At 35.4% G+C, this 27,834-nt stretch overlaps 1 protein-coding gene and 1 long non-coding RNA gene across 17 annotated transcripts; one reads left to right on the forward strand and one right to left on the reverse strand.

Moving 5' to 3' along the window:
- The first annotated feature begins 16 nt into the window (after nt 1-16).
- On the forward strand, nt 17-24,510 carry LOC141378694 (uncharacterized). Of its 13 annotated transcripts, none has more exons than XR_012393910.1 (5): nt 17-499; nt 2,439-2,710; nt 17,232-17,455; nt 20,991-22,052; nt 23,081-24,510. It is a non-coding gene; the product is annotated as an uncharacterized lncRNA (long non-coding RNA). The 13 variants fall into 13 exon arrangements; XR_012393917.1 differs by having other exon boundaries at nt 386-510; nt 2,585-2,710; XR_012393931.1 differs by having other exon boundaries at nt 386-499; nt 2,585-2,710; nt 17,232-17,470.
- mpz (myelin protein zero) lies at nt 3,846-27,255 on the reverse strand. Of its 4 annotated transcripts, none has more exons than XM_017357594.4 (6): nt 27,097-27,255; nt 24,347-24,510; nt 21,013-21,226; nt 17,300-17,429; nt 13,884-13,932; nt 3,846-5,362 (listed from the first exon to the last, which is right to left on the reverse strand). In XM_017357594.4, the coding sequence occupies exons 1-6, from the start codon at nt 27,140-27,142 to the stop codon at nt 5,345-5,347; spliced, it is 621 nt and encodes a 206-aa protein (XP_017213083.1). In that variant the 5' UTR covers nt 27,143-27,255; the 3' UTR covers nt 3,846-5,344. The 4 variants fall into 4 exon arrangements, with proteins under 4 accessions (XP_017213083.1, XP_017213076.1, XP_017213080.1 ...); XM_017357587.4 differs by having other exon boundaries at nt 3,846-7,934; XM_017357591.4 differs by having other exon boundaries at nt 3,846-8,214.
- Between the last annotated feature and the right edge of the window lie 579 nt (nt 27,256-27,834).

Consider the following 27,834-nt stretch of genomic DNA (forward strand, 5'->3'; position numbering starts at 1 on the left):
CAATCTCCATGCCCCCAGTTCTGAATAACAGCACCTGCTACCTACTTTAACCCTCTTTCTCTCTGCATTACATCCACCTATATCATCACTATTTATGTTATGCTTGTTGGCAGGGCAGAAGCAGCGACACGGGCTGAATTCTGTGCTGTGTCCTGCCTCGTGATGATTATTTTATCATCTAAAAAAAATCAAGCCAGAGACTGAAGCAGGCTCTCGCCGCCGTTCAGATCTGCCAGATCCATTAGGAGCCGCAGCAGCTGCTCTCCTGACCCCGCTGTGCCCGATAAAGAGAGACTCGGCTCGGCTGACGTAGAAATACGCGATAAATCACATGAACTTCATGTGCTGGACTAGTATTTATTTGTCTCTGTGGATGACAGCTACTGTGACTACAGTAAACAATATCCACCATAGTTTTAACTACACCGTGTCCTAACAAGTGATGCGACAGGATTCCAGTAGACGCGACACTACAGAAGCATTTAAATACTTTCAAATGGTGAGTACACGGTAAGGTTTATAATACATATTATACCTCTTTAACATTATTAAAAATACATGCTGAGTGACTGATATTTGTTGGTTTGCACTTATCGTGTAAAAAGCACATAATCAGCACCTGAGGTAAATAGTATGTTTTACATGGACCCGATTTGAATATTATTAAGACAATACTCTGATTAAGAGTCTACCATATAAACATTGATTTTTGATTAATTTAATCCGATTAAAGTCATAATCGAATAAACAGAAATGGAATTAAGACATGTAGAGTAGGCCCTATGCCGATTTTAGTCACGGTATTGAAGTGCTGTACAGACATGTAAACACCTTAATCAAAATATTACCATCATGTCGCATTTTGAGACAGGATAGTCTGTACACACTGTTTGACACTATTCTCCGCACCTACCGAGTCAGTGAAGGACAACACCTGCATCGCGAAATGCAGAGGATTTTTTTTCCATACAGTGTACGGTAGAGCTGCACAATTAATCGTTAAAAGATCGCAATCTTGATTCAACCCCCTAGACCAGGGGTGTCAAACTCAGTTCCAAAAGGGCCGAAGCCCTGCACAGTTTAGTTCTAACCCTGCTCCAACGCACTTACCTGTAGGTTTCCAACAAGCCTGAAGGACTCAATTAGTTTGATCAGGTTTGTTTAATTAGGGTTGGAACTAAACTGTGCAGAGCTGCGACCCTTTTGGAACTGAGTTTGACATCTGTGCCCTAGACGATCTTAATCCAGCATTTCTACGATTCTGCCAATCATATTTTCAAGTTCAGGAGAGAAGCAAAGGCGGCTGCACGAGTCTTCATTGTTTCACACACGTTGCTCAGCGACATGGTCACCTCCAAATGATGTTAAAAGAGTCACATACTGTATTTAAAAGGTATGAGGTATAATTCACCCAAAATGTCATTTTTGTCTTCATATAAAGTATTTGTGGCCGGGAAATCACAGGTGACGTGAACTGCTGACTGTGCGGGCGTGTGCCCTACTTAATGATAGACGCGCATGCATCTACTTTAGTGAACAGAACCTGCTTAAGCTGTGGGTAACAGATAATACAGTTGTAAATAATATTCAGTTTGTGGCATAGAGTGATCGTTTGAGAGCCGTGTGCGAAGTATGAACAGCACTTAGCAGTGAAAATGAAACCGAAAGCATGCACATCATTTAAATAATCATATCGCATTTTAGAGTTATGATTGCGACAAGTTTTTTTTTTCATAGCGAACAAACAGTTGTGCATGAAAATAAATGTTTATAGTGTCAGTATACTTATACTCTAGCCTATATAATGTTGATTTTACCAGTGAATTAAATTGTCTAATAATATTCTCAACGACAGATTGCAAGCATAGGCCTATATCTCAAACATAATTCAACATCAGAATTATAAGTAGAATGGAATTATTTATAGAAACTAGTAGACCTACACATAATATTAATATTGTTGTTTTGCCATACGTTTAAGAAAAAACAATAATCTCATATTAAGCTTTATTTTACATCTACAGAATCACGAGAGAATCGTGATCTTTATTTTAAGCAAAAAAAAATTGTGATTCTCATTTTAGCCAAAATCGTGCAGCTCTAGTGTGCGGTATCAAATTCCACTATATCACTCAGTTCATACTCTCATCCAATATCTCGTTTGTCACAGGGTCATGCATGAAATGTTCCTGAATGAAAATGAAAGTGCTAACTGTACAAATTACAATGAAACACCTGAAACGTTTCTAATATAAAACTTTTGTGCATTGCTGTCTTCAACGATTATGACAAAAAACGCTTTAGTTTGGCTATAAAATATACCTGTTATGGTATGTCAAGTTTAGTTAACAATTTAACAAAGTTAACTTCCAGTCTCAGTGTGTTGTTAAATTTTACTACCAGTGCAAAATAATGATCCATTTTGCTGTTTCCCACAGTTGCAACATTCTGAAACCGTAACCCTATACACATATCTGGAGATCGCTATTTATGTAGCCAGAGGAACGAATGGCTGCATTTCAAATTTAAAAAAGCTCTACGGGGTGGTATGACGCCGTTCCGTTTTTCACTTTCATCCGTATAGACTGCTTTTCCGCTGTTACTAGTTTGTCCAGAAGCTTTACATGTACTATGGTGGACTTGAGACGCAAAGCGGAGTTGACCGCGACAGCGGGGTTTGAGTCCAGTGAAGAACAGTTCCAGAAAGCGGGTAAGACATAAACAAAATCTAATAAATAAAATAAACAAGTAAATAATAGAGTGAGAATATGGTAAAATCTCAGAAAATGTAGTAAAAATCAGGTGAGGAGTTTTCTTTTAATGGATTGCTTTTCAAAACACTGTGGTTGGGTTTAGGGAAGTGGGTGTTCGGGTCAATCGGTGCTTTTGAAAACACTGTTGGTTGGGTTTAGGGAAGGCGGAGGGTGGGGAAAAAATCTGTCAATTGGTCAGTCAGTCGACAGTGGCCTCTGGTGGATTTATGTGAGAACAGCAGGTATGAATGGCACTTGAGAGAGAAATTTGAGATCTGAAAAAGCGTACACATCGACGGCTAGTGGATTCATGCAAACAAAAACTGCAAAAAACGTACCTCCTAGGACATAATTTGCTCTCTTCAACAATGTATATAGGGGTACGTTATCACAATGTTCACAGGTGTTTGTTATGGCATATTTCCTATTTCCTATTTTTTAATGTAGGCTAACCATATAAACTGGTTTAATTTTAAAATATAAACAAATTTAAGGTTTATTTATTTGTAGTCGGCTTGCATACTGCAGCAAATTTTAATCAGAAGTCACCCACAATTACAGAAAATAGAAAACAAATACAATCTCAACTATGCTACTGACATAAACATAGCTTATGCATAGCTAATAGCAAAGTTAAATTAATAATACAAATTTAGGATGGGCATCACAGTGGAGCAGTGGGTAGCACAGTCACCTCATAACAAGGTGACTAGTTCGAGCCCCGGCTGGGTCAGTTGGCATTTCTGTGTGGAGTTTGCATGTTCTCCCTGTGATCGCGTGGGTTTCCTCCAGGTGCACCGGTTTCTCCCACAGTCCAAAGACTTGTAGTATACGTGAATTGAATAAGTTAAATAGGCCGTAGTGTATGTGTGTGAAAGAGTGTGTATGGGTGTTTTCCAGTGTTGGGTTGGCGGTTCATTTCACTGTGGCGACCCCTGATTAATAAAGCGACTAAACTGAAAAGAAAATGAATGAATGAATGAATAAATGACAAATTTCAGATTTTTTACATTTTAAATGTCCTAATTGCCTATTCATGCAGCTCTCATAACCCAGACTAAACACAAGTCAATCTAACATTGGAAACACACGAGGGATCTGATTTTTTTATTGACATTTTTCTGAAATTATTTGAACTTGAGCATTTACATTTTACAAGACATTTTACAGAAAACCAATGTTAGCGAGGTTAAAGTCAAAATAAAAGTAAAAAATTATTAGCCGTTTTAAATGGAGTTTAAAGAGAGAACGGTTACCTAGACCTTTACCAATACAGGGGCACACAATACATACAACATGGCGATTCCCCAATATTTAAACACAGTTTAATGGCAGAAGCCATGTGGCTGCTCGACCTCAACTCTGAGATGCATAAAAAGCATCTGTCTCTAGTGTAACAAACATATTTCCCACAAGCCCTCACTATTCTAAAACTTTCCCGATGAGAGCCCCTCTCGGTCTCAGGGTTGACACGAAGACTTGAAGACACAAAAACACATCCAGTGAGAATGTTTACTGGACTTTGGCCTGACTTTTCCCCTCAATATGTATTCAGTCCAAGTCTCCGACCCGGTATTTCATCATTTATATCTCTCTCGAAAACCTCTCTGCCCTCGTTGCATCACTTCCTGTGGACTTAGCAAGCCAACAAGCTGATGGTAAACACTGTTGTGAAGCAGCAGCCACATGAACACCGCCACGTCAGTCAAATGAAAGTGCAGAAACATTATTAAACATCATTAAAACTCTATTACATTTCTGCTTCCGACACACAAACAGTCATAGGATTTTCATTACTTACAATGACATGGCGTCTTTATGTTGTTTTGTTCCCCTAATGTTGACAGGTTACATCTCATCAGAATAAAAACATACACATGCGCCTCATAGTCTGCAGAGAGCTAGTTAAATTAACTTTTTGTTTTTGCATTGACGTCTTTGTGACTGGCCGAATGTAAATGTTTCTCCTGTGGGCAGCAGGGGGGCAGGAGAGAGCACCATACCAGCAGAAACAGGGAATGAGAAGAGGAGCTGGTGGATGAGCGTTTATGATAGTTAGAGGAGAATTAGAGAGAGGTGAAGTAAAACTATGATTCGGGATGGAGCGATGGAGCTTTACTAATGATATATGAAGGTCGAGGGACAGTGCCTCCATAGGAGCCGGCCCTCATTGGCTTAAAAAAATAAGGGGCAGAATGGAGACAGAGGTCGTTCTGCCATTACAAGTGTGCTTTAAAATAATCAGCTGCTTGTCAGACAACAGACGTGAGAATCTGGCTTAGAGTGTCAAGTAACTCTCACAGCATGTTTGAGTTTCGCTGCCAACAGTATCAACGTCATTTCGGGTATTTCAGTCGACGCTGTCAGAGCAAAAACTAAGCCAGATTCGCTGTAAATGTACTTTGGGAAGGCACTTAAAACTGCGTGATGGGATACATGAGATGAGTGTTAGTGAGTGTGTGTGTTTCCGAAAGAAGGAATTCTCTTTGACTGTAATGGAATTTTAAAAAGTGAGACTAAAAAGTGTGTGTGACTAAAAATACTAGTGCTATATATTTAGCTCTCAGTAAATGAAGGGTGGGGATGGGAGGCTACTTTTGGGGGCCGGCCTACAGGAAGTAATAGCACCAGTGTATCAGATGATGAGATGAATTTATACATGTGAAAGTAGAAAAATGACCAGAAAAAGGGTGTCAGATACGCTATAAGGAAGAGAGATTAGAGGAGACGAAGTACAAAGACAGACAACAAAACAGAGACAGGCAGTAAAAACAGAGAAAGAGAGGGAGGGAATAGGGGAAAAAAAAGACAGTTAATATAAAGTTTCCAAAAGAACTTTTCAGCAAGAGTACAATGTGAAAAGTATACGGCTAGGATTGTGTTCGTATGTAGGATTGTATTTGTTTACAGAGAGAGGTGGTCTGACACTTAAAGGGATAGTTCACCTATACTTTCTCCATTTAAACACACTCAAGTTGTTCTAATAATTAAAGAATTTCTTTCTTCGTTAAACAAAAACAAGATATTTTGAAGAATGTTGGGGGATAAGAAGCCATTGACATTTATAGACCATTTTGAGGGGTGTAAACTAAAACATTGGTCTCAATGTATTTTCTGTTTTACATTTTTAATTTCTATAGCTTCTGAGAATCCAAAAAGAGCCACATATGAATAAATAACGTTATGATAGCTGCTTTAACATGAAGTTGAATTGCCTCTTGTTACAGTTATGAAATAGTTTGATAACAAGCAGGAAATGATCATGGGTCAATGACATGACCACACTGAAATGGTCTATAGTAGGATTAAAAAATACTATGGAAGTCATTCTTCAGCATATCTTCCTTCAGTAGAAACTCGAACAAGTGAAGGATTAGTATTTCTCAATTTTTGCATGAACTATCCCTTTCAAAAGTGGAAATGCTGAGCATTCTGCCACTATTACAGCTCTCAAACACACATGTCACAGTGTGTTCGGAGCTGAAGGCTCTCAGCCTGGGGTTTTGTTGTGAATGTGTGCTGCTGAAGTGTTTTTGGGTTTTTAAAAGACTGTGTCCTAACCAGGTGCGACACAAAGACTTTCAGGCCGCAGGTAATTTATCTGTGCTCCTTGAAAACAAAAACAGAGTGCATTTTCAGAGAACAGATTCACATTTTATGGCTAGAGAGAGGTTCAAACGTTGAAAACCTGGCATTTAAGCCTGGATGAAAGCAATGTTTCAGGATTTTGGATATAAAATGAATAAGAATTATTCAAAATGCTACAATATTTCTGATTTACTAAGTAAGAAATATTGTGCATATGAATTCCTTTGAACAGATATTCATCTACTTAATTCTTTAACTACCCGTTCTACCGAATGGTTGACCAAAATATGACTGTTGTAAATAATGACTGTTAAAGTCATTTAAAGACTGACTGTTTTAAATAATGGCTTACACACAGCATTGTTGGTTTACAAAAAAATCTCACAAACATTATCCTGTTGCACTACTACACTTGATTTTGGTTTTATTGTAAAAAAAATAATAATAATAATAATAATTAAATGTGAAATATTGTATGGCATACTTCAAAAAATAAAGATGATTTGGTATTCAAAAATGTTTTATTTCGTTTTAAAATAGATTGGTCTTACACTTCAAAATTTCTAACTTTTCATAGTAAATATATTAATTTCGGTACTTTTACCATAAACCATTATGTAGAGGCTGATATTTTGGAAATTACGGGATGTTTTAGAAAAAAATGCATTGAGTGTGTCACCTAGTGACATTAGGAGAAATGCAATCCAAGCATTATCCAACTAGTGGAGTTCATACAACAAGTGTTGCTGTCAGTATAGCACAAAAAACACTAACCGAGTTATTTATAATTGTATTTATTGTTTAAAGCTACTAGGATTTACGTAACAGAAATATAATTCAGACATTAATCATAATTTCTTCCATTTGTTCCAGGTTTTCTGTCTTTCGAACCTCACAGTAGAAGTGATTTTGCCTCAATGGCACTGCAATATGGGCAGAAGAACCCAGAATTGTATCAACGATATAATTATACAATATAAAGTGACAGCATGCTTAAGACATTTTAGTCCAAAACCCATTCGAACCAATGAGATTGCAATGTGAGTGGAGCTACCCTAACCATATTTTATAACAGTACATTTTGTTCAAGCAATTTGTGAAAGATTATCACTTGTCTTTTATCATGACGCACCTAAATTGGACACAGTGTTTTTCTTTCTCTTTTAAACCACACAGTTGATATTAAAAAGAGCAAAACTTCACCCCTCTCCTGTCCTCCTGTTTTATAAAGGATTCATCTTTCACTCCTCGCCTCCAAAAACTCTCCACCACCCCCTCTTCTCTTCATACCCGTCTCGTTCATTTGAGAGTAATTTTGCGCGCGAGTTGAGAAAAGAACGCGGCGGGACCGGTTTTAGTTTGCCCTCCCTCTTTCTCCTGTTTAGTGAGCTCTAGCTCAATGGTCATAAGAACCCTGCCCTGCCCGCCCATCCCCGCTGCCTCCTCCTGGGCTTGGGTCTGGGCGGAGGCGGCCCCGCTCTGGAGCTCTAGCTCTCTGCTCCACAATCCCTATTTCTTCTCCCTGCGAGATTCCTGTTTCTTCTTCTCTGATGCTGCCGCCTTCAGCTTGGCCGGATCCGTCACAGCCGAAGCCTGGAAAGAGAGGGAGTGTGGAGAGGGGAGGAGTGAGTCACTACGGGAGGAAAGAGAGAGAGAGAGAGAGAGAGAGAGAGAGAGAGAGAAATAGAGTAAGAAAAAGAGAGAGAGAGAGGGAAGGAGAACGAAGGGGTTAAGTGGGAATGGTCAGATGAGTTTGACGGATGTGTTGAACCAGAAAAAGGGAGGTAGTTTCATTAAAGAAGAGAAGATGAAGAAGAAAGAAATGCTAAACAGGTGGTTAGAAGGAGATGAACACCAGGGGAACTTTCGGTTTCTGGAAAAGGGGGGACAAAAGAGGAAGTGGCCAGTTAGGGAGTGACAGTGTGACATCACAGCACCTAAACAAAAGAACTGTCATACAGCTGACCTTTGACCCCGCTCAGTCTGGGGATGCTGAAACATGTTTGATTATCTTTGTTTGTCTTTCCACAAAAGAAGCTTGAGTTCAGTTCTGTCAGAAACCGGAAATGGTGCTGCACATGTAACTCAACTTAATATGATAGTTCACGCAAATATGACATTTACTCGATGTTTAGATCCAAATTTGAATGAGTTTCTTTTTTCTGCTGAACACAAAATATACAGTGAAGAAAATACAGTAAATATTGAACATGTCACGTTTTTCCCTGGAAATAATATATCTAAAGGAGCTGTTGACATAGTATTGAACCCTATTTCAATAAAAACTACTCAAATCTATTTAATAATTTATATAAAAGTTTGTTTTTTGGGGGGACGGCAGCTTAAAGACTCTCATACAGAGAATGAAGTCACATCAATTGCTCAGGTGTGAGTTTTTCACAGACCTCAACAGAGTATAAAATATCTTGATGGTTCTGTGGGTCTCGTCTATCAAATCTGATCTTTAATTTGTATTTTAAATTGTATTCAAGTCAGGTGATTGGCTGGGCCATTCTACAGCTTGATTTTCTTTCTCTGAAGGCATTTGAGAGTTTCCTTGGCTGTGTTTTGGATCATTGTCTTGCTGAAATGTCTACTCTGGTTTCGTCTTCCTGTTAATGTAGATGTTGGACTGAAGCAGCTAATTTTAATTTACAATGACGAAGGGCAGAGGGTTGCTGAATAACTACTGAGAGATTTCAGCTGCTGTCTGGGCTTTCCCTGCCTTTCTACACCTCCCTTTCTTCGTGTGTTCAATACTTTTACCCTGTGTCATTTCATTTTATAATGCATAACTTCATTTGTAAACTAATTAGATTTGTTTTATTTGCATATACAGTTTTCTTTGGTTGTTTCTAATATACAGGTAAAATTTCAAGTCAACAGCACCTTGAGAAATATGTTTTCTGAGAAAAATGGTGACATGTTCAATACTTGCAAAGTACCAAAAGGTTTCACTTACATAATAGGGAAAAATACTTTGGATTTAAATGGGGACCAATGATGATTCTTTAAAATTTCATCTGAAGAAAGAAACTCACACAGGTTTCAATAAGTGGGTGAAAAAAAATGCATTTTGGGGTGAATTAGGGTTAAGTGAATCATTGTTTTTGGAGTTTTCTGCACTTTTCCTGAATAAAGAGAGACTTTTAGAGCCAAACTTTACAGAGCTGCGGCCCTCTAGGAATTGAGTTCGAGACCACTGAGTTAGATACATTTGATTCAGAAATAAAATACTACATTTCGTGTTCTACAAAATAATCAAACACTGTATGTGTCAATAGGGTAAGAATGAAGTTTTTTTTATCCCATTGAAATATATTTTTAACAAACTCATTATTTTCATAATTTTTTTCAAAAACTTGATTTCAAAACCTACACAAAAAAACGTTTAAACGTGATGTTGAATTTAGGTTCACTCTAATGGCATCCAAGATGTAAAAGACTTGCTTATACAGTATAACATTAAAAATTTATTTTGTATTTATTTGCTCAAACTGCATTCCTCCATAATTCACATAATGCAGAAGTCGAATGTCATAACTCGAGTGAATGGGCATAATCAGCTGATAGATATGGGCCAATAGGAGCCTTTTGTAGGCTCAGAAGGCTGTTATCATCCATCCACATGGATAATCAGCTGCAGATCACATACGGCTGCGACCGGATGAGAATTATTTATATTTATATATTTTCCTATTATTTTTATTTTATTAACGTCTACCCCTACCTCAAAAAACAGATCTGGATCTGGAGTTTTTTCTATTAGTACTGCTGATTAACCACAATAATTATTTATTAAATTTCCCAATAATTATATTTTATTAATGTCTACCCCAACCCTAAACTGTACAGTAAAACAGATCTGGATCTGGGCTCTTCTCTACCCCTACTCCAACCCTAAACCCAACCATCACAGTACTGTAAAACAGATCTGGATCTGGGGTCTTTTTACCCCTACCCCAAATCTAAACCCAACCATCACAGTACTGTAAAAACAGATCTGGATCTGGAGTCTTCTCTACCCCTACTCCAACTCTAAACCCAACCATCACAGTACTGTAAAACAGATCTGGATCTGGGGTCTTTTTACCCCTACCCCAAATCTAAACCCAACCATCACAGTACTGTAAAAACAGATCTGGATCTGGAGTCTTCTCTACCCCTACTCCAACTCTAAACCCAACCATCACAGCATTGTAAAAACAGATCTGGATCTGGAGTCTTCTCTACCCCTACTCCAACTCCAACTCTAAACCCAACCATCACAGTACAGTAAAACAGATCTGGATCTGGAGTCTTCTCTACCCCTACTCCAACTCCAACTCTAAACCCAACCATCACAGCATTGTAAAAACAGATCTGGATCTGGAGTCTTCTCTACCCCTACTCCAACCCTAAACCCAACCATCACAGTACTGTTAAACAGATCTGGATCTGGAGTCTTCTCTATTAGTATAGCAGATTACCTATGTGGATGGATGATTACAGCCTTCTGAGCCCATATCTATCCACAGATAATGCTCATTCAATTGAGTGAGAACATTCAAATCAGGTGATCAATGGGTACTTTGATCGTCAAAAACAAATTTAGACATTTTGGGAATCGATTTAGCGTATGTTTTTTGAATCTCAAATGCCAGTAAATGTCGACTTGCATTTTATGAATCACCAAGGATTACAGTTTCAGAGAAACATCCTATTCTGCTAAAGAAAAAGCAGCCGAATGACCTTAAAGAAAACTAAATAGCAAATTATAAATTTTTGGATAAATTGTTCTTTAAATTTTAAGTGTATTCTGATTAAGAAAAAATACAAAATGTTGAGTTATGAATGCCCCTTTTCCCTCAAAATAATAAAAAGTGCAATCTGTATGTTTTGGGAAAACAAACGTATAGTTCACCCAAAAATGAAAATCTGCTTACTTCTATTACTAAAAAGCGTGCAGTAGTAGAGCACATACTAAACATTTCATCTTTACAGAGTAAAGTATTTCAGTTAATCTCAAATTTAAACTTGGAATTTTGTTGACAGAACTCATTCCTAGAACTAATTTTTAATGCCAAAACATATGATTTCGTATTATAAACTTTTCCAGCAAGTTCCACTACGAGATTTAAAGTTGTAGAGATTTTAGTTCTGTTCTGCAGCACACAAAATCTATCAACCTACATTCCGTCGACTGGATATTGGAGGGTAGACTGGGTTTACACTGACAGAACCAAGAAAATGAAAGAGAAAGAGTGAAGCTGACAGGAGACGCACACCTCAGGAGTACAAATAGCGAAGTGCATACTGAAACGGAAAGGAGGAAGAAAGGCAATGAAAACAGAAAGAACATAAACAATACAAGATTGGAAATCTTCTGTTTTGATCCTGTAAAGAGATGAAATGCGTGCCAGGAAAGCAGTGGTCTGATTGTACGTGATGGTGTTTGTCATGATATAATACATGATTAAAGTGGAAACATGATTGGCTCTGACAGCATTTTACTGTTCACCTGCAGAGAGAATGGAGGACAGCGGGAAGGGAAAGCTAGAGGAGGAAAATCAGTGATGTGGAGGAGGTGAATGATAAAGTGCACAGAAGAAAATAATCCCAGTGAGAAAGGAAAGTAAGTCGGTATGCAAATGAATGGCACGTTAGCAGAGGAAAGAGATGTATGAGCTCCATTTGATTGCCAGTTCGGTGATACTGATTTGACGGTTCCCAAGTCCACAAGGCCATAGGGAAGAGCCCACAGTAAAAGTTCATTTTCTGTTATATTTGGTTTAACCTTTAATTTATTCCCAAAGTTCTCTTCAGGAAATGTATTCTGGATCCTGATATACAGCTGAAGTCAGAATTATTAGCCCCCCCGTATATATTTTCCACCAATTTCTGTTTAATGATTTTTTTCTACACATTTCTAAACACAATAGTTTTAATAACTAATATAATAAAGTGACATTTAAAGGCTAAACTATTTAGGTGAGTTAGGGTAATTAGGCAAGTTACTGTATAATGATGGTTTGTTCTGTACACAATAGAAAAAATATTGCTTAAGAGGGATAATCACTTTGACCTTAAAATGTTTTTTAAAAAAATTAAAAACTGCTTTTATTCTAGCCGAAATAAAACAAAACAATATACGAAGAAAAAAATATGGGAAAATACTGTGAAATACTGTTTCTTGCTCTGTTAATCATTGTTTTGGAAAAATAAAATAAAATAAATGATCACAGGAGGGACAAATAATTTTGACTTCAACTACATACCTCTTTGCTTTTTACACAGCTTAAACTCAGTCAACAATTAAGAACGCATCCAATAATGCAATAAGTTACTTTTGACACTATTGCTACATCTCAAATCTCCTCTGCTTTTGTTTTTGATGACTTGTACTGGATTACAAATATGGATACAATTGGCATACAGAGAGGAGCAGAACCACTGAGGTAGATTTAGTTTTACCAGGAGTCTCACCTGCCATGCATCTGACCTTCCTGTAGTACTGAATAATTTTAAAAGTATTTAAAGAGTTCAGATACAAAAACCTCTAAGTGCCATCTAGATTTTTCTTCAGTTATTTCATGTTAATGTTGATTAAAAAAAAATAACCTATACTCTGCCAAAAAAATGAAATTACAGAATAAAGACATTGGAGCCTGAGAAAAATGCTAATGGTGGCACTTAGAGGTTTTTGCATCTAAACTTTTCATTTATTTAAATTATTGTTAGGTTTTATTTTGTATTTATTATTTTAAAAAGTTTGTCTGATAATTTTAGATTATTAATAATAATATTGTTTTATTTGATTATTTTTATAGAAATAATTTTAATAACAAATTACCATAGATATTACAGTATTTATAACATTATTATACTATAGAATTTATAATATATCTATTATGATTTATTTCTGTTTATTAAAGAATTAGGAAGTATTTACATTTAAATTGTAAATTGAATTATAAATCATTTCTGTGATTGCAAAACTGAATTTTCAGCAGCCATTACTTCAGTTTTATTGAAGTTTAAGTATGTTTATATAATTATACATTTTGGAAACAGTTTTTGCTGCTTAATATTGTGGATTTTTAATGATTATTCTACTAATAAAATAAATATCTATTTGAAAAATCTTAAATTTGCAAATAGCACTATATCACAATTTCAACAAAAAACAATTAGAAAAAAAAATTCTTGCAAACCAAATGAGCAGATTGATTAAGACATAATGATGCTAAAAATTCAGCTTTGCATCATTGGACTAAATTGCATGTTTAAATATAGTTAATTATTTAAAGTTAACATTATTATAACATTTTACAATATTGCATTTGCTGTATTTTTAAAACAATATATACATATTTATAACAAAACATAGCCTTAACGAAAAACTGACCATAGACATAAGAGTGAGGAGAGCAGTGGAGGACAGGAGAACTTTAACAGAACAAGTGAAAGAAACTAGCAAGCTTGTGTGTGTGTGTGTGCATCTGTCTGTGTGTGTTTTAAGGAGTGTGTGCGTGTCTAGGATGGAGGCAGGTGAGCACTTGCCTGTTTTTGCTGTGATCCTTCTTTTCCTTTGCCTTTCTTGCCATGTTTGCTAAGGGAAACAAACATACAAAAATTTGCATGAACAACGCAGCCATCTGCTGGATGGAGGACTGCTTGGTAGCTAGGTGTCCTATAGTCTCTGTTGACACCCGCTTTAAAAATCATATGTACAGTGGGAGAAATTCCCATTTACAACTTCTATGTATTTTAGTCTCCTCTTTCCTGAAAGGATGGTCTATGGGTGACTGTATGTTTGCTTTTTCTGGTCTTTTGTTCCAATTTTGTGAAATAAGCAACATGAAGGGAGACGATGGAAGCTGGAGAGAAGCAGTTTTTTTTTTTTTTTTTTTTTGATAGCCATAAAATTATGCCGAACACACAGAGTTTGTGTTAAAATTTAGTAAACTCTAGCCTTTTCCCATCTCTGTGGCTTAATTGGTTTCAACATCAAATCCCAACAACAACTGTTTCAGAATTAGGTCAGTAGGCGATGGGTGGCTGGTCTTTTGTGGCTGTTTGAAAGCATTTAACAAAACATTTCAGACCCCGATTACAACTGTGTGAACTAATATTGTGAAATAAGCTAGCGCACTTTACATATGCATTTGAGAGGAATGTGTTCAGCTGTGAATTTCAAGTGGAATATATCGCCCTCCTAAGGGCACTACAGTGAAAACTATCATGGCCTGTAAATTGAAGTGTAGATCCAAAGCAAAACCAGGTGAGCAAAATAAGTAAATTTTCTACTGCACCTTCTTTTTCTATTATGTAGTTAATAATGAAAGATATACTATGTAACCTCGCTTTGTTTCCATGTCACTTCTCCCATGTGTTTGGTTGCAAGATGTAGTTTGTAGCAATTCTTCCTATTTTAAAATCATCGATGTGAAACCCCCTGCCGCCGATCCATCCAACAGTGTAAACACAGCACTGACTAAAAACTAGCCCAAATAGCCATGCAGTGTGAAAACATCCGTGACACCACTACTTTGAAAATCTTGTGGTCTGAACTGGGTATAAGCCATAGATGTGGGTTTCATGGGTTCACATTTAAATTTCTAAATATTTCAGTATTTTTGCAAAACAAATCCTTATTCACTAAGATGTTTAGGCTGATGTGTGATTAAATCACTGAAAACAGTTAACTTTATCAAGGGAAACTAGAAATCAGTCAAAAACATTTAACAAATAGTTTAACAAAACAAATTAGCAATAAATGTAAAACTAATAACAGTCACTGAAAAACAAACTGAAATTAAATAATTAGCAAAAATAATTATTTTACGAATTAATAAGCTCTCGTTCTGTGGCAGAAAACCTGACCTGCAGTTGTTAAGAGAAATACCAGTGGATGGCGCTTTAACAGACGAACAAATTCACACATGAACTTAAACATGAAGGGCCCTATCATACACCGCAGTGTGGCGCAAGGCGCGGCGCAATAGACTTTTGGTAGTTTCAGCTTGGCGCAAGAGTCGTTTTGAGGCGTTGCACTACGCTGTTTAAATAGCAAATGCATTAGCGCTCATTTGTGCGGCCATAGGCGTTCTGGTCTAAAAAGAAAGGCGTTCTGAGGCGGACCGCTGGCGCATTGCTATTTTGAGAAACTATAATAGATTTGTCTAAACTCCGGTGCAGAGTTGCACCTCGCTTACGCACTGCTTAATACGCACAAGAAAGCAATAGGCAAATATCTTTACATATGAAAAAATTTAAATATTAAGGATATATATATATATATATATATATAAGATATAATAAGAATAGATATAGGATATAAATATAAAGGATTAAAATATTACAAAACATATTATTTTCTAGCCTACATAAATATGAAAAATCACTGCTTTTATGTCTTCTTCATCTCGGGAGGCTTTTTTAGTTCATTCATAACAATTTGCTTTTGTATAATATTATTATTATTAGCAGTATTATTTATTATATTGTTTTATTAAAAACAAGCTTAGATTTGCCCACCTGCAGGTTTTAGACCATATGGGGCACAGCATGCGTTTTAGGATATAACTCAGGTTTTAGAGCATATTTTGTTATTATTGTTCATTTATTCGTTTGCTGGAAATTAGAACTGAATTTAGAAATAGTTTTGAAACAAATATTTGCGCTTAACAAACAAAATTATTTATTTATAGACTAATTGATGTCTGTGCGTAAAGGTTCCCTATCCAAGAGCAAATGTGAAAGTAGATCCATTATCTCTCATTCTCACGCAGTAGATGCTCTGTTTTACAGTTTTCTGTAAAAAAAACTGTTAACTGTTTGCTTGTGAAATGCTCATTTTTTCTACTTAGACTTACTTTGCGTCCTGTAAATAGCGAATGCGCTCTTGGCACGACGCAGCTGACTCTTAAAGGGAATGGGAGATGAGACTCTAATTGGTTTATTCTCAAAACACACCTATAACTCATTAAGAAAATAAACTCAACCCTTTTAGACCATGTGTGCAAGGTAGATTTTCCCGTCCTTAAATTAGCAAAAACGCGTCCTGACACGCCCTGAAAGCATTTGCGCCCTGCGTTTTGTGCATGGACCGTCAAAATAGAGCCCTAAGACATTTCGTCTGAATGATTGTGAGATATATTTGTTTTTTTTTAAATAAAAATGTTTAAAATGTAAACCACTTATAAAAATATCCCGTAATGTAAATAAGATGTCAATTAATAAGAATATCAATAACTAAATTTTAACAAAAATGTCAGATAGAACCCTATAAGTCTAAGGTGACGATTTGTCTGAATTCTGAATATTTTTTACTTTAATTCATTTAAGTTGGTTATGTAAACTGTGGAAACACTAAACTTTGCACTGCACGACACTGGACGTCTTCTGTTAACTCTGTTAAACTACAATTACTAAAGCTAAAACCTAACCTAAACATATTACAACTAAATATAAATAATATTGAATAATATTATGAATAAAATTTTTCATATAAAATCAAAATAAAAACTAAACTAAAACTTACAAAACCACTAAAGAAATGAACTAAAACTGAAAATTACATCAAGTAAAACAATGTCTAAATAATAACTAACTTCACTCAAACTGAATAACTTACTAAGGTTTATGAAGGAGTTTTTATAAAGTGTAAATTTTTTTATTAGCTTTTTAATTTTACACCCATTGACAACTGGCACATAAAAACAAAACAAACTCTTGGTAAAATAAGCTGCATTCTACCATTCAGCTAAGCGAGAATTGGTGACTTACTACCCGCTGGCTCGATTGGGGCTTTCGACAATGCCTCGCTCGTGACGCGTGTGTTTTTGGGTGAGTGTGTGGCTACAGGAGATCTGGGCTGTTTCCTGGCAAGACTGTGTGTGTGTATAGGAGCTTGTGTGTCGAGGCCAGGCAGAGGTTCGGGTCGAGCTCGAGGAAGCAGATGCTCCCAGACTGACCTCATGCTCAAGCTGAACACCCTTCTGGCCACCAGGAAGCGCATCAGATAGTAAATTGCCACAACGAGGATCAGCAGTCCCAACACTACACCAATAATGGAGCCCGTTATCACACCAGCCTGCACTGGAACTGAGAGGAAAAAGAGAGAATATAAAGTGAGGAGTGTTGAGGTCTGCAGATTACACACCTCACAGTTTTACAGGTCGTATTTTTTCCTAATGCACTTGTATTATGTGATGGGAGTTTTTCACAACTATGTCTGAAAAAATAACCTCACAGAGCATCAATCAACACTCCAAAAATGAGTTTTAGTGCTCGTTCAAACTACAGTTGAAGTCAGAATTATTAGCCCACCCTGTATATTTTTCCCCAATTTATGTTTAACAGAAAGATTTTTTTTCAACACATTTCTAATCATAATAGTTTTAATAACTCATTTCTAATGGCTGATTTATTTTATCTTTGCCATGATGACAGCACATAATATTGTACTAGATATTTATCAAGACACTAGTATTCAGTGTAAAGTGCAATTTAATGCCTTAACTAGTTAGGGTAATAAGGCAAGTCATCAGCTGTGTTTCCATCCACCTATTTTTATGTGCATTTTGCATATGTGCATAAAAACTAATAATTAATAAACACTCAAACAATAAACAGATGAACAGATGTATAGTTAGCTACATACACGAACATTAACATGAAGACATTTGTCTGAATTCTGAACAATTTTTACTTTAATTCGTTAATTTGTTAATGTAAACTGCACAAACACTAAACTTTACTTTGGGCAACACTGGATGTCATCTGTTACCTCTGTTAAACTACAATTACTAAAGCTAAAACTCAACCTAAACATATTACAACTAAATAGAAATTTGTTCACAAAATAAAAACTAAAATGTACAAAACAATTAAAGAAATTAACTGTGGTACTGTAAGACGACATATAGGGTTGACGTGCTCACGGCGACCTGAGTTTGATTCCCAGCTCGAGGTCCTTTGCCAATCCTATTCCTCTTTCTGCTCCCAGTGCTTTCCTGTCTGAAATCTCTATTGTTCTACCATAATAAAGGAAATACCCCTGAAAAAATAATTATAAAAAAGAAACTAAAACTTAACTGAAATGTACATAAACTAACTCTTTGTCGAAGCTATGTCACTATGTTTCCATCCGCTTACTTTTATGCACATTTTGGATATGCTATAATAAAAATGGTTGATGGAAACGGCAAGATGTGCATACATTTTGAAAATGCGCATAAAAAAATGTATGCACATAACTGAGTAGGATAAACTTAAGAAAAGATGTGCATAAACTATGATGGAAACACTTACCAAACAAATTGTAAAATGCGGATTAAAAAAAAGTCATGTGATTTTGTTATAAGAGATCATGTGATCTTAAAATGTGTATAAATGTGTGTAAATGGAAAAACCAGCAGGCTGAGTACACTGTAAAATACATCTGAAATGTTGTTTTGATCATTCTAAAACAACTTAACCATATCAGTATTACTGTTACTATATTATTAATGTTAAGGATTTTTTTCTACTGGCCCGATCGGACCAGCGATTCAGATTTTTACTTGCCCTGACAATATTTTCACTGACCCCACCAAAAAAATGAGAAAATTTAATAGCTATTTCTTAGCCACATATTTTTATAAAATGGTCAAAAAAAGTTTGTAAATCTAGAATTTAAATATTTAAAAAATGTTAATAAATGTATAATGAGCAAAATTCGAAGTGTATTGCAAACAAAAGTAGCAGTATGCCAAATGTGCAGGTATTTTATTGCAAAACAAAAGGTGGCTAAAGTGCGTCACACACCGGATGCGCCACGGTACGTCACGCATATGACAGTTAAAAGTATCACACCAGACCCGCACACTTGCATGCTATTTAAAATTAATCAGATTGCACTCTGTGGCGGGGCAGAAATATGAGCAGTGTCATGAGTCGTGGCTGGGCTTCGCGGACAGCTGCGGACATGCAGCGCCAGTGCGTGTACCCTGATAGAAACCTATGTTTAGAATTCTAAAATGCATGTCGCTGCGTGGCTATACGCGGTGTGGCACTTCTGGTGTGTGACCCCCTTAACCTGCCAAACTGGGGGCAAACTGTACAAAACATCGCTTCATTTTTTTCGATGTCTTCTACCCATGTAAATGTGTGCTTCCAAGATGTTAGAAATAGACATTTTTATTTAGCATCATTTGATGTTGTTGCCATATTGTCGTCTTTTCGTTGGACTGAATTTTATGGAAAAAATAACGTGCTCAAAACATCCAATCGGATAAGAGGAACCGAAAAGCAACGTGGTGTTAAGACATCAGAGAAGGTAGCGTTTGAAGGCTTAAAAGAACAAACTGTTTCTCGATTCTAACACTGTATTTGCACGCAATTGACAAATAGTCGCAAGCAAATCAAATTTTAATGACTAGGCAATAACTATCCTGTCTACTGTCCCAAGCCTGTCTCACATGCTGGCCCCGGGCCTACGGGCAGTCTTTATTGTTGAGCTGTGCCTCCTGAACTGTCAAGAGCATCTGTGCTCCGCGTCTCATGCCTTTTAAGACCACCATGCAATCACTGCGCTTCGGCATACTGTAATCTGAGGCGCAAGATGTTTATTAAATAAAGAAAAGATTGACGCATATTCTCCTACCACAGCAAATTATATTTTATTTTGGATATTTGGCGCCAATCAATCAAGAAGTCACGATTTTTTACTCTTTGAGTACTTGGATGGAAACGCACGTCTTATGGGATATTCCAGTTTTGCAAATACATTTAATTCACATCTTTTGATAGAAACATAGCTATTGCATAACAGTGGTTTGTTCTGTAGACAATTGAAAAAACTTGCTTAGGGGGGCTAATAATATTGACCATCATTTTTTAAAAATAATTTATTTAAAATTGCTTTTATTCCAGCCAAAATAAAACAAATAAGACTCTTAAGGAGTCTCTTAAGAAAAAATATTACAGTAAATACTGTGTACAATTTCTTGCTCTGAAAAAAAATTGTCAGAGGAGAGCTAATAATTGTAACTTCAACTGTACTTATTTAAAATGAGATGAATCAAAACAATTGTTGAGTGTTTTTGGGGTGGACAACTTAATTGTTTTGTCCAATCCACTTAAATTTGAAAAAAAAAAATAATAATAATAATAAGTTCACTTAATTGATTTGTGTTGAGAAGGATTTGTGTGGAACAAATCATTTTTTAACAGTGAATGTCCACCTGGAAGTGTTCTCATTTTTTCCCTTTTCAAACAAGCCAGCATCTTCCTGCATACCGCAGTGAGAAGTTAAGTCTACTATTTAAAGGAAAAACAAAGAGGAAAATCAAAAACACCTGTGCACAAAAGCATTTATTTGATGAATTAGGCTCTGTGTGAGGCATTTGGATCCAACGGTGGCTATTTTTCACAGAAATCGTGCTCACAGAACTACACAAGGAAACCACTCAGGTCTCTGCTTTACTGTTACTTTGCGCTTCCATTAGCTGCAAACTTTCATCTGCAACCATATGATCTCGCAGGTTTTGTAAGCCACCTTGGAACAAGATGGACCTAAAGGCAAAAAGCAGTCTTAATAGTTTGAGCAAAAAAGCAAAAGAGGAACCCCAAGTGACTTTCTTGTAATGTGTTTCTCTGCAAAACACTTTTTTTTTGTTATAGAAAACTCATAGAGATCCGTTACCCTTCTCAAACACCAGCAGCCGAATGGTTGAGGGGTGGCCGCCGATGTCAGGTGGGTTCTTGGCATCACAGGTGAAGGTTCCATTGTCTCCGAAATCAAGGTTCTTGATCAGGATAGAACCGTCACGGCGACTAGGGTTGCCCACAAACTCCAGGCGGTTTTGGAATGGGCCTTTATTAGCTGGATAAGCTTCTCCACCTCCATAGTGGAAAATCTACATAACAGAGGACAGAAAACCTCTTTTACAATTACATATGCGACTGTGGACCACAAAACCAGTCATATGTGGCCTGGATGTATTTTTGGGAGCAGCTAAAAAATTATGAAGCCAAACATTTACATAATCCAACTGGTCACAATGAGTTGGATTTGTGTATTTTTGAATCGTGTTTTGAATTTATGAATTGGATTTGTGAATTTTTTAATCATGTTTTGAATTTATTATTTGGATTTGTCTTTTTGTAATCGGGTTTTGAATTTATGAGTTGAATTTGTGTATTTTTGAATTGTGTTTTGAATTTATGAATTGGATTTGTGTATTTCTGAATAATGTTTTGAATTTATGAATAAAATTTTTGTATTTTTGAATAATGTTTTGAATTTATGAATTGTATTTGTGTATTTTTAATTGTGTTTTGAATTTATGAATTGGATTTGTGTATTCCTGAATATTGTTTTGAATTTGCAAACTGGGTTTGCTTATTTTTGAATTGGATTGGAAATGAAAACATTTAGTAAAGTTTTATCAGTAAATATAAAAAATGAATTTTGAATCAGTAATATGCATTGCTAAGAACTTAATTTTAAAAACTTTAAAGGTGATTTTCTCTGTATTTAGATTTTTTTTACTCTTCTTAGATTTTACATTTTCATATAGTAGCCAAATATAACAAACCATATACCATGGAAAACTTACTCAGATTTTAGCTGATGTATAAATCTCAGTTTTTCAAAAATTGACCCTTCTGTGATCCAGGGTCACATATATCATAAAATTGTATATTACTTTGAATAACTATTGTATGTTATTATTTTAAAGGGCACCTAGGTTACCCCTTTTTTCAGATTTAATACAAGTCTTTTGCGTCTCTAGAATGTGTATATAAAGTTTTTTTTTTTTTTTTTTTTTTTTTTTTTTTAGTTTCAGATCAAAATACCCATCAGATTTTTCATTATACCTTTTACAAGATGCTGTTTTATACTGATTTCCAGCAGGGGGTGGTTTTGTCGTACTGCGCCTTTAAGACGAGTCTTTCCCGCCCACTATTTCTATATGCCTCCTCCCTCAGCTGCGTCAGACAACAGACAGACTTAAAGGAAGAAGGTCTCACGTAGCGTTTGTGAGATACTACAGTAAGAACTAACCTTTACTAATCAGTATAGTGAAGTTGCATTGATGAGTCACACACAATATAGTTACAAAGTTAACGCGCGCACCCACACTCACCGCAGATGACACACACACAGGCAGGCAGACAGACAGACAGAGCGTGCTTAGCTTAGTTAAGGCTAACCTCAAGTAAGTTACTGTGTGGATATCTGTTATGCTAATGTACAAAATAAACCTGATTTAACTTCCACAAACCGGGATTGAAGCGTCTTCTTTTATAATTGTTCTGACACGCGGCTGTGCTGATGAAGTAAAGCTGAAGTAAAACGCTGTAATTAATTACACACATACTCTGTTTTAAAACACTTTAAACATGTGAAACTTACTCTTAATCACATTAGATTGCTGATCCTAGCGAACAGAACAGAGCTTTTATTCCCAGTTGCTTTGCGTATGTCTGTCTGGTCTTGTTGAAATATACACGCGACTACCGGAACATGTTAATGCGCGCAGCTGTCAATCAATTCGGTGGGCGGGGGGATCGCACACCTACGCAATGGTGCGATCAATTTGAAAACAGCTCCAATTGGCCGACCCTTTTTTTGTAGTTAAATTGAAAAAAAAGGACTGGGTGTGTTCATATCACCCCAGTATGACGGTCTATACACTATACCAACACACAGATCTGTCCAAACAGCTTGAAAAGTAGATTTTTTACCATAGGTGCCCATTAATGAGTATATCAAATACATAAGTTAAAAAGCAAACATAGCAGCAAAACTACATACAATGTTAACTAAATTACAAATTAAACTAATTTATGCTAATCAAACCACTGCTACACTGCCTAACAAATACAACGATATTTTTAACTTCCAGAATTACCAGTCGGAACAAGCATCAACAACTGAATGCAGCTGGCTTGCATGGCACTGTACAATCGAGAAAGCAGAACTACACCCACAAGGACCTAATATTTCTATTTGCATGGTAATTATCTCTACAAACCACACAGACACATGGATATTATTTCCAAGGGGTGGGGATGTTTTCATACAGATATACGAGTTACACTGGCAGTGAACACACCTTTTAACAAGTTTAGTGAAATGCAAATCACACCATGTTAATAATACGAGGCTTCGTTCTGTAATTACAAATTCAAATAACTGCTAAGTGTTGTGAAATTAAAGTAGTTGCTCTCAAGAAAGCTTTGCCTTTTTGAGATATTTAGAAATGCAGACCTACAATAAGGAATCAAATACTTTTATGTGATGTGAAATGTATGTGTTCAGAACATTGTTTGCTTGACTATTCAGAAATAATCGCAACATTTAATACATGAATGCTACAATCAAAACTAAATAAGTGCAATTAATCTGCTTTTAAATGCATCCAAGTGTGTCTTTGTGTACATAACGATTGATATATTTATTCGAAAATCGTTTTATGTTATTGTCACCTATTTTATTTCACTTATGTTGTTTTAAATGCCTTTCACTTTATTAATAAACAGAAGAAGGATAAAAAAGTGAGCATACACTTTAAAAAATACCGCAAATGAGCAGTTTTCTGTATTTTGTGGTTCCTTTTTTTATTATTTTTTTCTATTTATTGATGTTTTTGAATTGCATTATGGGACCTTAATCTTTCTTCCAACAGTTTTTAACGCTGAAAATTGAAAAAAAAAAAAGAAAGAAGACTTTTATTAACATTAAGCAGTTTAAAATGATATATTGTCTGGATTGGTGTTGTATATTATGGTATAGGTATCTTGCAATAAATTTGTAATACATTAAAATAAATACATTTGTAATTTTACAGACTTATTTCTTTCTATATTACATACATTATTCTATTTCAAACTACTAAAATGTCAATAGAATTCACTTTGTTAAACTGTAGAAGTTATCAAAAGTCAACAGAACAGAAATCAACATCCCATAAAGCAATTCACAACTGTAAATAAAAAGAAAACACTTGTTAAATATGGATTCTACTCACTGAGATTGCGTCCTTAGCCCCATCTGGACGGTAATGCCATGTAAAGGACACTTCTGGAGAAGTCCACTGCCAGGAGAAGAAAGAGCAGGAGAGTCTGACATCTGAGCCCACCAATGCATGTTTCTCCGAGTCTGTGTTCACCACTAGAGCCGTGCTCTGAGAGGCTGGAGGATACAAACACAGGATTATTAGCTTACACAAGGACATATATACCGGTCAAATGTTTGGGGTCAGTTTTTTTTTTTTTTTTAAGATAATTATTTTGTTCATTAGTTCATTGCACATTTATCAAATGTAAAAAAAATATTACTAATTATTTATATTTTTTTATTGTAAATATTTATTTTTAAAAATTAAATAACTGCTTTCTTATTGTATGTATTTTAAAATTAAATTATTACTCCAGTCATTATTGCTTTATTACTATTACCATTAATGCTGATAATATTAATAATAATAAATCATTAATATTAGAATGACTTCTGTAGGATCAAGTGACTCTGAAGACTGTAGTAATGAAGCAAAATTTTTATCTTTAAAATCCTTGAAGTAAATTATTAGAATAAATTCTAAACTACTTTTGCACAGTTATTTTATAATGCAATAACATTTCACAATTGTATAATCTGTACTGTATTTTTGATTAAATAAATGAAGCCTTGATGAGCAGAAGAAGCTTATTTTAAAACTTTTTAAAATCCTACTGACCCCAAAATTTTGACCAGAAGTGCACATTATTGAGCTGAAAAAACAACAATTGACAGATGTGAAATGTGCAAAGTGAATAGTGAATTATTTTAGCCCTAAATTATTTGCTAACACTTTATTTTAGGTGTTGTTGTTACTTGTTCTTCATATCAATTAATTAGGCATAATTACATGCAACTGACCCTAAATCTAACCCACATTCTAACCTAACCATTTAGTAAGTATATGTCATTAATTAACATTACTCAGCAGTTAAACGAATAGTTACACTGTAACAAGGGCAGCCAATGAGGTGTGACCAAGATTTAAAGAACAACATAAATGTAAAGTAGAAATGTGGATTTAACTAAAATATAAAGGAGAAAAATATATTTTTTACATTAATACACTGCAAACTCAACAGAGTCAGCTTTATCAAATGAAATGAGTGTAGTTAACTCAAAATTTACTGAAAGTTAATTCTACTCAATTCTACTCATTTGAAAAGAGTTTTAAACTCAGTGTTGAAGGTAATGATTTAATTAAATACCTTAAATAGCTTAAATAGAGTAAGTACACAGTACTCTTATAGATTAGTTTTTGTTTTATCTAAAATGGTTTGTAGTAATCAGTTTCCTCAAACGGTTTGAGTTGCCTTAACTTATTGAGTTTTACAGTACTCAATTGGTTTGAGTTCTCTTCATTTATTGTATTTTACTGTGCTCAAATTGCTTCATTTTCTCAAATGGATTAAGTTCACAGACCTCATTAGGATTAGTTTTTGAACTTAAATGGTTTGTTGTAATCAGTTTCCTCAAATGGTTTTGAGTTACCCTAACTTTTGGGGTTTTACAGTGTAATAATTAGTACAATTATTAGTGTACCAAAAAAAAAGCAACTGACAGATGGGATGCACAAAGTGAAAATAAAATCTAAATTACATTTGTGAGAATCAATTTAGCACTAAAGGCTTCAGTTACACTTTATTTTAAAGGTGTAATAATAATGATGATAATAATAATAATAATAATAATAATAAGAAGAAGAAGAAGAAGAATTAGAATAATAATAATAATAATAATAAGTAACACTTTATTTTAATGGTCCATTTGAGTATAACTAGAATGTTTCCTTAATATTTGTCGATACTGCTCCTTCAACAGACATTTAACTGACTATAAGAAACTATGCAAGTACATGTCAACTTACAATAACCTTAATCCTAACCTAACAGTCTACTTAAAATCTAATGAGAATTAGTTGCAATGTAACTTAAATTTAACAAATGGGCCTTTAAAATAAAGTGTGACCTAATAATAATGTACAAGGGGTATATTGATGATGAATAGTATAATGAATAGTTACACTGTAAAAAGAATTTAAAATAAAGGGTGAGCAAGATTTACAAAACTACAAAAAAAAATAAATAAATAAATAAAGCAGAAATATGGATTCAGCAAAAACAACTCAGAAAAAAAAATATTTCTACATTAATAATTAAAATCATTATTAAAAGTTGACAATATTAAGTGATCAAAAATAAGCTGCAAATCAGCATATTAGAATGATTTTTGAAGGATTTTGTGACAATAAAAACTGAAAGAATTATGGAAAAATAGGAAATACAGTTTTTTTTTATATTTACATTACACAAAATCTCTGTTTTATTGTATTTTTATCAAATAATTGCACACACCTTGAGAACAAAGGCCTGTTTTAGTGCCCGACTTAATTCTGTAATTTTATCTAGTCAACATCTTGTAAATTATTTAGAAAAAGGAGGAAAAAACTATAGACAACACATTATATTTAAATCAGAATATAACCATTACATTTTAAATAAAACAATACAGTGTATTCTGGTTGTGTTCTAATGTACCTATATCTCTCAAAGCTGGCCTGTTCTAAACAGGTAGGCACCAGGTGTACAAACCACAGGTGAGTCTGAACATACAGTTATCCAAAACAGAAGATTAAAAAAGAAATCTGGATCTTTTCTGGTTTGTAGTTAGTTTTTTGCCATCTTGTTACAAAATAACACAAGAATGATGAAATGTATTTACCTATGCCCAAGAGCACCACGGAGGTCAGTGCCAGTACGGACAGCATGATCTCTCTCCGATCTCCCCGCAGGTCAGTATACGTGAGGGGTCCCGAGAGAGCAAGGGATGGAGAAAGGAGAAGAGATGGAGGGAGAAAAGAGAATGAGACCAGAGGGCATCAAGATGAGACTATTCAGTCCTGGACTTTATACCCAACCACACCCCTAAATCAAACCCCACCCCCCCCCAAACATCAACTCTTCTCCTTGGCTCCGTCCCTGATACCACTTTCTCTCTCAGTCTGAAAAGAACTGTCTATAAACACCACACAGAAAAGACAAGTGATACAATAACCTGAGAATGAATCCTCTCTCTCGCTCTCCAGACAGTTAATCACAGCATCGGAACATCTGTTTGACAGGGAAAGAGCAAATTTGAAGGACAAAAGACACTGCGCCCATAAAGATAGTCTTTAAAAAGAGTCAGATCATATTTGGGGTTTAATATGTGTGTAGATCTGCGGTTTAAGACTCCGATACCTCCTTTCTCCTTATCCTGTCACGGTCGAGTGCTGTTTGTCTGTAATCCTTCCTTCTCTTATGCTGCTGATTCGGCTGTATAAACAAAACAAGCCCCCGAGAGGCCTGCGGACTGAAAACACAATGAGCCACAGGTCTTTTCATCTAACCTGTCCTGACCTCAGTTTCTATCTGTCTGCCACTCACATTCACCGTAACTGGAAGGGAGATGGACTTAAAG

Source organism: Danio rerio, chromosome 2, assembly GCF_049306965.1.
Source record: "Danio rerio strain Tuebingen ecotype United States chromosome 2, GRCz12tu, whole genome shotgun sequence".
NCBI lineage: Eukaryota > Metazoa > Chordata > Actinopteri > Cypriniformes > Danionidae > Danio > Danio rerio.